At 38.4% G+C, this 13,081-nt stretch overlaps 5 protein-coding genes across 9 annotated transcripts in view; 2 read left to right on the plus strand and 3 right to left on the minus strand.

Moving 5' to 3' along the window:
- Positions 1–565: 565 nt before the first annotated feature.
- Positions 566–4,112, minus strand: LOC118733028 (probable RNA-binding protein 19). Its single transcript, XM_036462193.1, has 5 exons — positions 3,934–4,112; positions 2,456–3,874; positions 1,294–2,123; positions 1,108–1,224; positions 566–1,039 (listed from the first exon to the last, which is right to left on the minus strand). The coding sequence occupies exons 1-5, from the start codon at positions 3,967–3,969 to the stop codon at positions 715–717; spliced, it is 2,727 nt and encodes a 908-aa protein (XP_036318086.1). The 5' UTR covers positions 3,970–4,112; the 3' UTR covers positions 566–714.
- Positions 4,113–4,785: 673 nt separating this feature from the next.
- Positions 4,786–6,450, plus strand: LOC118733029 (cobalamin trafficking protein CblD). Of its 3 annotated transcripts, none has more exons than XM_036462196.1 (5): positions 4,786–5,014; positions 5,081–5,333; positions 5,390–5,556; positions 5,618–5,782; positions 5,841–6,264. In XM_036462196.1, the coding sequence occupies exons 2-5, from the start codon at positions 5,135–5,137 to the stop codon at positions 6,123–6,125; spliced, it is 816 nt and encodes a 271-aa protein (XP_036318089.1). In that variant the 5' UTR covers positions 4,786–5,014; positions 5,081–5,134; the 3' UTR covers positions 6,126–6,264. The 3 variants fall into 3 exon arrangements, with proteins under 3 accessions (XP_036318089.1, XP_036318088.1, XP_036318087.1); XM_036462195.1 differs by having other exon boundaries at positions 4,799–5,333; positions 5,841–6,150; positions 6,215–6,450; XM_036462194.1 differs by having other exon boundaries at positions 4,799–5,333; positions 5,390–5,560; positions 5,622–5,782.
- Positions 6,451–6,498: 48 nt separating this feature from the next.
- Positions 6,499–7,372, minus strand: LOC118733030 (COMM domain-containing protein 3). The gene is made up of 2 exons (XM_036462197.1): positions 7,201–7,372; positions 6,499–7,133 (listed from the first exon to the last, which is right to left on the minus strand). The coding sequence occupies exons 1-2, from the start codon at positions 7,322–7,324 to the stop codon at positions 6,670–6,672; spliced, it is 588 nt and encodes a 195-aa protein (XP_036318090.1). The 5' UTR covers positions 7,325–7,372; the 3' UTR covers positions 6,499–6,669.
- A 1,382-nt stretch (positions 7,373–8,754) lies between these two features.
- Positions 8,755–11,257, plus strand: LOC118733032 (pseudouridine-metabolizing bifunctional protein C1861.05). Of its 2 annotated transcripts, none has more exons than XM_036462198.1 (2): positions 8,755–8,918; positions 8,977–11,257. In XM_036462198.1, the coding sequence occupies exon 2, from the start codon at positions 9,031–9,033 to the stop codon at positions 11,164–11,166; it is 2,136 nt and encodes a 711-aa protein (XP_036318091.1). In that variant the 5' UTR covers positions 8,755–8,918; positions 8,977–9,030; the 3' UTR covers positions 11,167–11,257. The 2 variants fall into 2 exon arrangements, with proteins under 2 accessions (XP_036318091.1, XP_036318092.1); XM_036462199.1 differs by having other exon boundaries at positions 8,755–8,914.
- A 100-nt stretch (positions 11,258–11,357) lies between these two features.
- LOC118733033 (protein Notchless) overlaps positions 11,358–13,081 on the minus strand; it is a 1,917-nt gene continuing 193 nt past the window's right edge. Inside the window, exons 2-4 of one of the 2 annotated variants that reach the window (XM_036462200.1) lie at positions 12,104–13,070; positions 11,553–12,030; positions 11,358–11,474 (exon numbers count right to left, since the gene is read on the minus strand). In XM_036462200.1, coding sequence (XP_036318093.1) covers positions 11,462–11,474; positions 11,553–12,030; positions 12,104–13,070 — 1,458 coding nt within the window. In that variant the 3' untranslated portion in view covers positions 11,358–11,461. Of the gene's footprint in view, positions 11,475–11,552; positions 12,031–12,103 lie in introns of both variants that reach the window. The other variant, XM_036462201.1, reaches the window with a different exon arrangement.

Here is a 13,081-nt window from a genome sequence, read left to right on the forward strand (position 1 = left end):
GGAAAAACTAGTTTGTCCTAAGTTCGGGTTTGGCCGGTAACATATACATCATATACATATGTATGTATGTATCGGCATTCTTTTAACGAAATTGAATTTCAGTAATTTTGCAATTCAAATTTAATTTTTTAAACGAGTTTAGTGGAAAATAGTTCGATGTTGCTATATTGAACAGCATAAAACATTCCTCAAAAATTATTGGCTAGAAATAAATCTGGGTTGTTCCGGTGACATATGTACATAGATGCGACGACTGTGTTAGATAACGGCGGTTAAAAAAGTTGCCATATTAGTTTGCTTGAATGCATATGCTTTTCGACTTAACTTTTCTTTTCTTGCAAAACTCCACATTAGCTGCTTTCCAACAAAGCTACTTTTCCAGCAATCTTCGTAATTGTAATTGCAATATTTTTAAGCGTTAAATGTACTACAATGACATAGTCGGTGGACGTTTATGATTACCTTATAATGGTTACTTATCGACCCTTCAAAAAGGATACGAAAAAATTATATTAATTCAAATAAAGCAAAATGACGTAGGCTAAAACAATTTAATTTATTTTATACCTTTATGTAAAATTATTCTTGCTTATCTACATACTTTATAGTTTATCTACATATGAACATATGTATTTTGTAGTGCAGTTATATAAAAAAAATATATTATTATTATTATTAAACATAACTATGAAAGTATATTAATTAAACTTCCATCTATTCTCCGCCTTCGTCTTCGTCAGCCTCTGGGAAATGCTCAGCAGCGTTGAATAGCGCTTTTCTACTTTGCTTGGTTACACTTGCACTGGCATAATAATCTGCTGCGGTGCGTTTGCGGATTTCGTCTACATCTTCGTCATTTGCAGATGCCCATTCCAGCACCAACCGGCGCCCATACAAATGGGTGCTCTGGCTCAGAGCATCAAAAGCCTTTTTAGCGTCACTTTTTGTAATAAAATCAACAAAGCCGAAACCTCTATGGGAATCTGCACCTGGGGTCATTTTTATCGGCAAACGCACAGAACGAAGATCCCCAAATGCTCTAAGAATGAAAAAAATTAAATTTTTATTAAACAAATTTTATCTAAGTAAGTTTTTATCAATTCTTACTTGAAAATTTCGCGGACTTCCTTCTCTTTCGCCTGGAAAGGTATATTGTGTACAAGTATTTTTGTGCCAGTTTGCTGCGTTTTCACTGAATGCTTTCGGGGTACAAGTGAGGGCGACCTATAATATGCAAATGAAAATTAATGTTTTAGTATTACGACAATAAGAAGTCAAATTTTTTTTATATACTTCAATGTTCGATCGCTGCGCTTCAATTCCACTTGATTACCATCGATCTGTGTAAATTGCATTTCTTTCAGTGCTTTTTCGGTGGTTCCAGTCAATTTGAACTGTATAAACCCATATCCCATTGAGACTTGGTTGCGTGGGTTTTTGGGGTCTTTTCTCTTCGCTATTTCTATAGTGTGTATTGGTCCTAAGTGCTTGAAATGATTTTTTATTGTTTCGGAAATGGTTTTGAAATTTAGATTGCGAAGAAAGAGTGTTGTGTTTGCTTCTGGCGGTTCACTATCTAAATTATCATCATCCTCCTTAGTTTGAGAATTGTTGCCTTCTCGAGCTGTATCCATATTTTCGTCTGCTTTGGGTATGTTTTCCGCTGTTTCCTTTGTAGTTTTTTCATTATACGCATTGCTTATCTCTTCTTGTTTGGGAATAATTGGTTCTCCATTCAGTGTTGTTGTGAATGTCTGCTCTGGTGCCCACTCCAAATATAATGGCACATTTTTAAATTTGCTGTATGCCAATTTTTTGAAAGCTTGTTTTGCCTCTGATGGATCACAGTACTCAATCAATGCAGTGACACCACTGGGAGGTAAGATTAGCCGACCTATAGGTCCGAACTTGGCGAATATTGGCGTTAAATCGGCCACTGTTGTAGCAGCAGGTAAATTTTTTGCCAAAATAATGGTTTTGGAACGCTTTACTATGGGGGAATCAAATACACTAAGACGAACTCCATTCTCTTCAAGAAAGTTTTTCATTTCTATTACGATTTGAGTTTCTCCCAAAGCAATGCGAACTGCAGCGCTTGAACCACCATCACTGGTGTCTAAAACCTGCCGAAATATTTTAATTATATTACAAAGGTTATATTTTGAAATTTAAGAATATTAGTAAGAAGATCAGTGATGAGCACTTAAATACCTTTTGAGAATTTAATGTGTAAAACTATATTTTACTCTTAAAATTTTAAAACGAATCACTTTTACATTTGCTTCGAAATCGGATGTATGTAGCTATTCGCATTACATGAGATAATTTTCGAACTACTATGTAGTCATACAGTCAATGCGGCATAAAAAACTAGGATAGCATTTATGCAAATCAATACTTAAAGAGCACTTCCGTAAACGTATAAAAACAAAAAAAAATATGTATTATACTTTACCTTCTCTTTGGTCGTTTCGAAACGTTTAGCTAATATTTCCGCCACAGCATTCGCACCCATAAAAAGAGTGTTCCAACTACCAGCTTGTTGTGAGGCTTTTTTTAGTTTCAGCGCTTTCTTTTGCTTAAAAGTCAAGGATGGGTCATTTTCATCATCCCTTTGTTCGTCATCTCTATTTTTTCCTGGTATAAGATGCAATAGTCGCCCATGAAAATCTGTTCCATCTAAACTATTAAACGCATTTACCGCATGTTCAGGCATAACGAATGTTACTGTACCAAAACCTTTTATTTGGCGCGTTACAGCATCCACCGGCAAATTTATATCAGCAATGGGCCCGAATTTTTCAAAGAGCTTTTGGAGCTCATCTTCTGCCACTGTATACGCTAGATTACGGAAAAAAATACGACCAGACTCAGCGATTCCTTCTTCATTGCGTACGCTTTGCTCCTGTTGAGCCCATTTAGGATTTGTAGACTCTAACTTGTGGAGATCTGTGGTCTTCTCGCCTTTCTCACATTTTGATTTGGTTATTTTATTTTTCTCTGTAAAATCTGAGAAAAACACTTGTTTTCCTTTTATGAAACTTTTATTCTTAAGCATTGCCTTTGCCATTTCTTTATCGGTTTTAAATCCAACATAACAAAATCCATGTACATTTGTTGGCAACCGTACAGAATATGGTTTTTGCGGTTTAAAGAATTTCAAAATCTCCTGTCGTTTAGTCTTGTATGGCACATTATGCATTTTTATTGTGTACAGATCAAGTGCTGCTTTTGTTTTACTTTTTTTGCTTTCCGATGTCGATGTTGCTTTGGCCATAAGATTTTTCATGTAATCCAGATCACTAATTGGCATTTCCGCCAACTTTTCCTTATTTTCGTTATCATCATCGTCAAACTTTTCATCCTCATCGATATTTTCATTGTCTGTGGATTTAATATCTACTTCCTCTTCGACATTTTCTTCAACTTCCTCAGAAGGTGTTAAAACATCACCAGCATCATTTGCCCATAAAGCACGCTTCTTATCATGAGCTTTCATGAACTCTTGAAAATCTGGATCATCTTTATGTTTGCTGATAATATCTTCCAAATTCGAACTTTTCTTCTTGGTTTTGTTTTCATCTTTCTCTTTCTGTGATACCTTTTGAATGACATCAGCCTCAGCCTTTCGGGCACTTTTGCTGCGTGGTTGTGGTTTATCCTCACTGCCAAGCGCGGCGCACGCTTCAACTCTAATGCGACTTGTTTGTATACAAGTGTTATTAAAATACTTGATTGCTTCATGCGCTTCTTCTTCAGTACGATACCCAATGAAGCAGAACTGACGAAATTTTCCATCTGGAGTGTATTTCAGCTGCATGTCAGTGATGGTGCCTTTCGTTCCGAAAAGGCTGCGGAGCTTTTCCTCGCTGACCTAATGTTGTTTAATAATGTTATTTAATAAAGTAGTTGGGGATTCTATTATTTACTTACATTCTTTGGTAGTTGCTTTACAATTATTCGTGACATGTTTTTAATATTTTCAACTGAAACACCTTTTTAATTATAAGTGAATTGGTTAAAGTAAAACCCGCATTGTTTATGTTTTGCAATACACGTGAAATCAAGTGTCAAATAAGAACGTAGGTTTTTTACGTTCTCTGGCCAAATCAGCAGTGAACATAAAGCCGCGTCAGACATGGAAACGCAAGTAATTTCCAAGTCAAAAGGAAAATAAATGTACTCATTGAAAAGAATATGTATAGCCTTTGTGTGAAAGTTGTTGTATGAAGATAGCTCAAAAAATGTAGTTGTAAAAAGCGTTGCAAATCAAATTATTACTAAATAAATGCAAGGCGGCCGCCGTGGTATAATGGTTAACAGTGCGCGCTACCACTTCACAGGACCTGGGTTCAATCCCTGGTCAAAGCAACACCACAAAAAAATATAGAAAAAAGGGTTTTTTTAATAGCGGCCGCCCCTTGACAAGCAATGGCAAACCTCCAAGATCTCGGAAAAATTGCATCAGCTGACTGTCATAAATATGTAATTATAACTACGAAAATAACATGATTGTTTTTCTTACATAAGGGACCTTTATGTCATTTAAATTGCCATTTTGGGTATTTAGTTAAGAGCCTCTATGGGCACCTTTATCTATAAAGTGGCTTTATGAAATCGATCAGCAAAAGCGTCCTTTAACTTTTAAAATATTATTTAATTTTATTATGAAATCGGCCCTAAATAAAGGGAAACAAAAATTTGGGTTAGGCCACTTCTGCTCTCATGGCCTTAAATTTACGTTCTTTGATCCTACTGTTTTGGCATTTTTGATAAATTATTTAAATAGAATCAGCAACCCGTTTCACAGCTGATCAGGAAAATTTGATTTGACAGAAAAAAGCTCGCAAAAGTAAAAAGTACGAAATTAAATTGTGTTTTTATCTGAAGTCTTCAGTAAAATCCTGCTCGTCTGTTGGAGCCAATAATACATTCAAAGCTTGAAATTGCATCCATATTTTGGAGACTATTGTTCAGGCTTGTCAAATAATACACCTAGCAAGTCACTTATTCGGTACCTACAATCGTTCGAATATTGAAACGTCATTCTGGAGGAAGTTAAATAATAAAAGTACTTTAGATGATTTAGAAGAAACCAACCTCTACAAGATTTTTCGGCCAAAACATCAGTGTAATGTCTTTTTCGCTTTTGCGATGCCTTAACCGGGGAGGAGTAATAAATGCCACCAATAATGCTACCAAACGATCACTGCCAGCGACATCATCGTCTCCGATCCTAGGTGTAGCAAGCACGGCACACTATTCTCGACGCAGCGACCCGAAGAACCTTGAAAGTGTTTTCAAGGTGGTAAAATCTAAGGCACGCGTCGAAGGTAAACACAAAAATGTCGATATGTTAGTTTGCTTTAAACTTGTAAAAAATTTTCAGATGATACCGACTTTCTTGGTGGCGAATGTGGACCGAATTGGGAATTGCTAGCTCCCCGAGGAAATCGCTTTTATTTTCCAAACGCGGTTGGTCCAGCATGGCAAGGCGCTTCTACTACCATCAACTTAGAGGCACCCTTAGAATCACTAGTTAATTTTGACGGGAAGGTAATGTTGAATATAACAACAGGATACGCGCATGAATAAGCGTTTAAAATATAACTTTCAGGTGGCAATGCAAGATACCATGCTCGAATTTACTGTTGGTGAATGCCCATCACTAATAAGAAAATCATTACATGAACTTTTTCCTGCCCCCGAAGTAGTGTCTAGTGATAAATTGGCTCTAATGACTTTACGCTTTTCTGGTGATAACGAACAAGGAGCATGGAAGGTAAGAAAAAAATAAATTAAAAAATTAAATCAGCGTTTTTAACTTTAAGATGATTTAGTTTGTATTGGCTGCTCGCGAGATTACCTCACGGCTCCGTTTGCATGGATATTGGGCTGACTTTATGAATCCATTCAGCGGAAAACCATTTTACTCTTGGGCAAACGGTAAAAATCTCTATAAAGTAGACGACCGCTTCCGAGGAATTAATATGAAGCTTATTAAGAAGAACGACTGCACAGTGATCAGTACAGAAGATGGTGATTCTACGTTTTCCGGGGTAATTTACACTAACGCTCCTTGTGACTACTTACAAATTAAATCACTTATTGACGAACAAGTCTAGCAGGGTGGCAGTGCCCCAAAGAACTGTAAATTCAAAATTGTTATTACATATGTATGTAGCTTCATTTAATGAATAAACAAATGTTTTAGTTTCAGACCCCTACTTTCGAGCTGCTTATAATGGCAGGGTTTCGACTTTTTACACCTACTTTTATTTGCCTATAATAACATATTAGCCATTCGTATTTAATTTTTTTTTGATTGGTGAGATAATTATCCTCAAATAGGGGGGCCATGATAAAATACTGAGACTGATTTTACCTTATAATGTTTTTATTCAACAATTTTATTGAGGCCATTTTTTATGAAAAACTATTGTGGAAACACAATAATTTATAAAAATGGTAGAAGTGTTTTTATTGTTTCCAAAATAGTTTTTCATTAAAAACGGCCTCAAGCTCAGTAAAATTGTTGAATATAATTGTTATAATGCCATAAATAACAAAAACATTCGTACCTATTCAAATTCTTGATAACTTTTTGCATAGGCTGTACGAAAAATAGGGACTTTGTAGGGTTCGGCAATAACCACAAGTATCACGCGTTTACTCGGAAGCTACTTTTTCACAGTGCCGTTCAATTTCTTTCAGCTTATTAATGAGAGATTGCATTTCTTCAGTGCTACAAACAAACTCAACAACAGTCTCTCGATCCCCGGTCGTTTCATGAAACCTCCCAAGATTTACATGAAAGCTTACTTCTCCAGAGCTGCAATCGGAAGTCGATGAACGAACATCTGCCATTATTCGCCATTGTACATCTGTTATGTGCGGAAAATCACTTCCTATATGCAATTGATGCAAAGTTAACTCCCTTCGATGTTCTTCATATATGCGCGCTAGTTCCTCCAAGACAATAGGCTGAATATCGTATTTATCCATAATGGCACGAAACTCTGAAGGATCACAACTATGCTTTATGGCCAAAGATAATATTGTGACTACGGCATATTCACTAAGTTTTACTTTATCAGCGTTTGTGGCATAAATATCCGGAACAGATGGAACACCTTGCGCAGAGGAGGCATTTATCAATTTCGCCATCTGGGGGATTGCTTGTGTAAAAAAAGTACTTACTTGATTCGGAAGAAAGTATATGCTTGAGTGTGTTTCCTATAAGTTTTTTCGCGATGTCCAAATTTATTTCGGTGCCTAAATGCTGGAGTCCCTTCACAACAGGATCAGATAACTTGAGAGGCATGTTGTCAGAATCTTGTTTATTTTATTTATAGAGGTGGGTGCAAACGAAACATCGATGTTTTTGAAACAATAATAGGTTCGTTCGCGTAGCTGTTAATTGTTCATGTTTAACCAAAACTTACAGGTTTTTGCGTTCGCGTACGCAAAAAACTTGCAAAGTAGGGGAAATTGAGAGAGCAAAGTGACATTTCGTTTTGAGGGGAAGCTGTTAGTTTCTGTTGGAAAAATTTTTGCCAGCAGCAATTTGCCAACAGGGAAACAGCTGATCAAAAACATCTGGTTGGCATTTACGCAAATCACAAAATTTAATTTGATGGTTTGGAAGATAAAAATTACAAAATGCGACTAATTAAACTTGTAAGAAATAAGTAGTTATTTGTTTAATCAATAAACTGTGTCAGTATAACACTTTGCGATGACTTTTCGTACGTTTTAAATTTTACACTTTTGTATGTAAACAAAAATTATATCAGCTGTTCGTCTAACTTGCAAGTTTCTGCAAATTTCCTGTTCGCGTACTATTTTGGATATTTCTCTCTTGTGAGCGAACAGATGACATTTCGCCGGAATTTGGCAGTTGGTTGGTTTCTGTTGGAGATTTTAAACGAACGCACCTAATATCGGTCTGGGATTTGATGTTTACCATCGATATTTAATAATTTATAACTCTGCTAAATTAACGATACATCGATGTCAATTTCATCAATACGGGTCTTCCCTTAAACTCGTAAATGCCTCGTAAAGCTCGTAAATTTACGAGCCTGGTAAAAGAACTGTCAAAATTTGTATGGAGCTCTATTTACGAGTCCCTCGTAAATTTACGAGGCAAATTTGATGCGCAAACGACCTCGCAAACTTCAGTGTGCCGAGGGACCAAAATTTTTATACTAAAATGTATGATAAAATAAGGAAGTTGGGCAAGAACCACAATAGCCCAACTTCGCCCTGGCTACTGCAGCAGGTTAAACTCATACCTGAGCAGACTAAATGCGAATGTGCCAAAAGAGTGTCCGGCATGCAGAGAGACCCCTCACGACCCGAAACATCTCTTCGCATGCCCGGAAAACCCGACAACCCTAACGACTTTGTCCCTGTGGCCCGACCCAGTGGACGCTGCACGCTTCTTAGGGCTGCCGTTAGTGGAACTTGATACCAACGACTGAGATATCAACCGATCTGGGCGGGGTTATTGTAACCGTTACAACAACAACAACAACATTCAATCGCACTCAAACACCGCGCCTTTTTTGTTTCCTTTTTGCCTCGTAATTTTACGAGGGGCTCGTAAATATAGCTCCATACAAATTTTGAAAGTTCTTTTACGAGGCTCGTAAATTTGCGGGCTTTACGAGGTATACGAGGCTTCTACGAGTGTAAGTGAAGACCCCTAGAGTCTTTAGAGATGGCAGATGACACACGCAGTCAACTCAATGAGCAGACCTAATACCAGTTTAAAAATTATTATCGATGCTAAAATCGATTACGAGGAAATTTGAAAAACAGCTTGGAGATAACAAAATGCAGAGGAACTGATTCTGATTATAGTGGAAAATTATTAAAAAATGTTAACTATCACAAAACTATAGAACATGTCTGTATGCATTATGGATGAACTTATATATGCATGTGTGTTAATTTTTACATTCATTCCAGAGCACATAAATAATTAGTGGAGCGAGGTTAACAATTTATTTATACCTTCCAAGAATGGTGTGGGGTGTTGCTTCTCCGGTGTTACGAGCGTCGCTTAAAAGGACGGTGCCGTCTCAATTTCGTGCTTTTAAAAGTCTTATTGATATTCATCCTGCAGTTCAACAATCACTTCAACAGGGCGAACCAGTAGTGGCTTTAGAATCAACCATCATCACACATGGTATGCCGTATCCACAGAATATTGATACATCGGTAGCGGTGGAACAAATAGTTTCCCAAAATGGAGCGTTAGCAGCAACAATTGCAATTATAAACGGCCGTATTAAGGTAGGTCTCACACGCGAAGAAATGAGACAATTGGCATCCAATTCTCATAGCGAAGTTGTCAAATGTTCAAGACGCGATCTACCTTATTTGATTGCCAAGAAAGGAAATGGTGGTACTACTGTAGCAGCTACCATGATCATTGCACACATGATGGGAATAGAGATATTTGCTACTGGCGGAATAGGCGGAGTGCATCGAGACGGTCATGTAACATTTGATATATCGGCAGATCTTATAGAATTAGGACGGACACCAGTGACAGTAGTCTCGAGTGGCATTAAGTCTATTTTAGATATACCCCGTACACTTGAGTATTTGGAAACACAAGGAGTATGCGTTGCGACATATGGTGTGGAAGATTGCAGTTTCCCAGATTTTTACACTCGCGATAGTGGGTTTAAAGCACCGTACAATCTGCGTGACCCAAAAGAAGCGGCAAATTTAATTAAAAGTATGAGGGAGTTAAAGGTCGGCTCGGGCGTGTTGATAGGTGTGCCCATACCGGAGCAGTATGCAGCGAATAAAAATATAATTGAAGCGGCCATCCAAAAAGCCATTGGTGAGGCAGACAGTCAAGGCATTAGTGGTAAACAAGTTACGCCTTACTTACTTGAGGCAATTGCTAAAATTACGAAGGGTAGCAGTCTATATGCAAATATAGCTTTGATAAAAAACAACGCCAAGACGGCTGCGAAAATCGCTCAAGAACTATATAAAAAAGATAGTAGCTTTACAATAGGGCGTGAACCTGATAATTGTGCAACAATAGCACCTCTTGTGATTGGGGCCTCAATTTTAGATCTTTCCCTAACAGTGGTCGACGATATGCCAAAGGTTCTCGACGGTGCTACATATCGGGCAAAGCCAACAATGTCTGCAGGTGGAGTCGGTCGCAACATAGCAGAGTGCATCTTCAAACTGTACGGTGCAACAAACTTTATTTCCATAGTAGGTAATGATCAACTCGGTCGCAGCTTACTGAAAATGATTCCACCTCAACTGCGACCATTAGTGAGAGTAGATGAACAAAATGGTACTTCTCTTGGGACTCTGATCTTTGATAAGAACGGGGACTCCAAAATTATGTTGGCTAACATGGAGATCCATCAAAATATAACGCCCGATATGATAAAAGGTCAAGAAAAGCTTTTTCGCTCAACTCCGATTGTTGTAATTGATAGTAATCTTTCAATGGAAACCATGGAATGTGTTCTAGAACTGGCTCAGAAACATCAACGGCCAGTATTTTTTGAGCCTACTGATATGCGAATTGCTCATAAGCCATTTACCCTGGCTAGATCACTTACGAAACAAATTAAATTCATATCACCAAATATTTACGAATTGCGTACGATTGTAGAAACCATTACTGGAACTTGCGTATCTAATGAAGATAGAAAGATAGACTCAATTGACTCACTGTTGAAAGAAGTGAAAATTTTATTGTCCTTAGTAGAAGGTTATTTTGATTGCATTGTCCTTACGCTGGGACAGCATGGCGTAGTGCTAAATTTGGAAGGGGAGACAGCGGCATCCGGTAAGCCCCTGTTTGATCCAAACAATGGCTCTTACTTGCCAGCGGGAGACAGTACAAAAAATGTTCACTCGGCTCGCTACTATGCTGCACCGACAGTAGAGAAGATCAAAAATGTCTCAGGGGCCGGTGACAGTTTTACTAGTGGATATATAACAGCACTATTACGAGGCTATGATGTAGAAAGATGTATTGCGCTAGGTTTTCTGGCGGCCGAGCGAGCTTTGCAATCCCGTTCTGCGGTTCCCGGACAATTCTTCAATGATAATGTAGAAGAAACTAAAAGCTTGCAGGGCGTTATGAAGGACATAAAAAGATATTTTTTATAGGTTTGAGTTTATGCTGCGTTCGCAACGGTTTATACATTCAAAACAATGTTAATAGTGCCTTTAACTTTACTGTACACATTAAGCAGAGTAAAAAGTGACTACATATTTTTTGTAATTTGTTTGAAGTTCTTTATTATTCAATAATATTCTCCGCTTTGCAATTTCCCGTGGCGTATCTAGTCTAGTTTTGGCATCGACACTGTTTTAGAGGGAATTTTTACAAATTTGATGCGCGTTCTTCTCTTCCACTGATTGGTTTAAAAAGGCAACATAGTATATTCCCCTCTACTCGTTTCTAGTAAGCCCACCTGTAAATGGGGAGAATAGAGTTAGTTCACGGTAGTGGTGCATATTGTCTCTGATTGTATGTTTTTAACTAAACTTACAATTTAAGCACTTTGTCCTTGCCCCCAGATGCCACCCTTGTTCCATCTGGTGCCCAATCTACAGCGTAAACTTCATCTGCATGACCGGGCAACTCCTGCGCTAATTTTTTTGTTTGGACACTCCAGACTTTTAGCGTAGAATCTTTGCTACCACTAACTAGCAAACGCGAATCTGCAGACCAAGCTAACGTATAAGCAGCTTGAACATGTCCTCGGAACGTCGCTATAAATTGACCATCTTGTGCGCGCCATAAACGTACAGATTTGTCGAAAGATGCCGATGCAATGAGTTTAACATCAGGCGAGTACTTCACATCATTCACAACATTTTGATGTCCCGTCATGCGTTGTATGCATTTATTTTGGTTAGAGTGCCACAGGTACAGTGTAAAATCATCTGAACATGAAACCAAGGATTCCACACCATCCGGACATACTTTTTTATACCTTTGTAAGGCCATTTCTTTTAATTCGTCTTCTAAAATTATACGAAGTTTTTGAAAATATGTATTTAGATGTACAAAAAAAAAAAACCTATACCATTTCCTTACTTGAAACTTCGGAATATTTCTTCTTACGATCAGTTACCGGATGGAAAGGCCCTGTTCGCAACACGTAATCCGTATTAAGGGCTATGTTGTTCACCCAGTGGGCATGCCCAGAAAATGTGCGACAAAGCACACCGTCGTCAGCCCGCCACATCTTTACGGTGCGATCTTTCGATGAAGTGTAAATAAGTCCAGAGCCTCCCCAGCGCACAGCAGTTACCGAACTCGAATGGCCAGCTATATTGAGTACACATTGTCCTAACACGGTATCCCATATACGGCAATCTCCATCGGTACCGGCGCTGGCTAGTCGGCGACAATCTGGGTTCTGATGATAAGGTTCCCAGCTCAAACAGTTTATCCATTTGTTATGACCGGTTAACGTGCGTCCAACTTGCTTACCATTAGAAGGATCCCATATAATAATATTACCAGCTTTACAAGCACTCGCCAATTTCTTGCCGTCAGGCGACCACGCAACACACATCACCCATTGTTTATGTCCAGTGCATGTGTAATGTGGGGTTTCGGTCGTCAAGTCCCATAAACGAACTGTTGTGTCACCCGAACCACTAGCTAAATTTTCCCCATCCGGACTAAAGCTAATGGAAATTACAGCTTCCGCATGACCAGGCATAGAGCTTGTACAACGTGTGACGGGACGTACTTTGAATACTGCCTGTGGCTGATAAACAATTTGTATCACATTTTCGGTATCTACTGTATTTAAATCGAGGGTATTGTTGAGAGTTTTCTTGATTTCTTCGTCGTCCACGAAGAATAGATACGGAGTGGGTTCCTCGTTTTTCAATAAAGCATTACAGATGAGACCAAGTTGTTCTACGGTTACCGACACTGGTAAATCAATTGGTGGCCCAGCTTCCTCGCCAGTGTCTGAGACGAGTCGTGCCTGCACCGTTCGTCCATCGTCAATCTGCTCGTCAGCATCGAATTTCTGTCGCTTAAACATTTTGCAATTAG

The sequence above is a fragment of the Rhagoletis pomonella genome, unplaced genomic scaffold (assembly GCF_013731165.1).
Source record: "Rhagoletis pomonella isolate Grant_MI unplaced genomic scaffold, Rhpom_1.0 Rhpom_scaffold_00002, whole genome shotgun sequence".
NCBI lineage: Eukaryota > Metazoa > Arthropoda > Insecta > Diptera > Tephritidae > Rhagoletis > Rhagoletis pomonella.

Bases quoted from the DNA above. Each gene is read 5' to 3' on its own strand.
- LOC118733028 (XM_036462193.1), bottom strand. From the start codon at position 3,969: ATGTCACGAATAATTGTAAAGCAACTACCAAAGAAT. The intron at 2,124-2,455 runs GTAAAGTATAAT...ATATTTCGGCAG, and splicing joins TCGAAACGACCAAAGAGAAG to GTTTTAGACACCAGTGATGG. The intron at 1,040-1,107 runs GTAAGAATTGAT...TTTCATTCTTAG, and splicing joins GAAGTCCGCGAAATTTTCAA to AGCATTTGGGGATCTTCGTT.
- LOC118733029 (XM_036462196.1), top strand. From the start codon at position 5,135: ATGTCTTTTTCGCTTTTGCGATGCCTTAACCGGGGAGGAGTAATAAAT. The intron at 5,334-5,389 runs GTAAACACAAAA...AAAAATTTTCAG, and splicing joins ATCTAAGGCACGCGTCGAAG to ATGATACCGACTTTCTTGGT. The intron at 5,557-5,617 runs GTAATGTTGAAT...TATAACTTTCAG, and splicing joins TAGTTAATTTTGACGGGAAG to GTGGCAATGCAAGATACCAT.
- LOC118733030 (XM_036462197.1), bottom strand. From the start codon at position 7,324: ATGCCTCTCAAGTTATCTGATCCTGTTGTGAAGGGACTCCAGCATTTA. The intron at 7,134-7,200 runs GTAAGTACTTTT...CCTCTGCGCAAG, and splicing joins TATACTTTCTTCCGAATCAA to GTGTTCCATCTGTTCCGGAT.
- LOC118733032 (XM_036462198.1), top strand. From the start codon at position 9,031: ATGGTGTGGGGTGTTGCTTCTCCGGTGTTACGAGCGTCGCTTAAAAGG.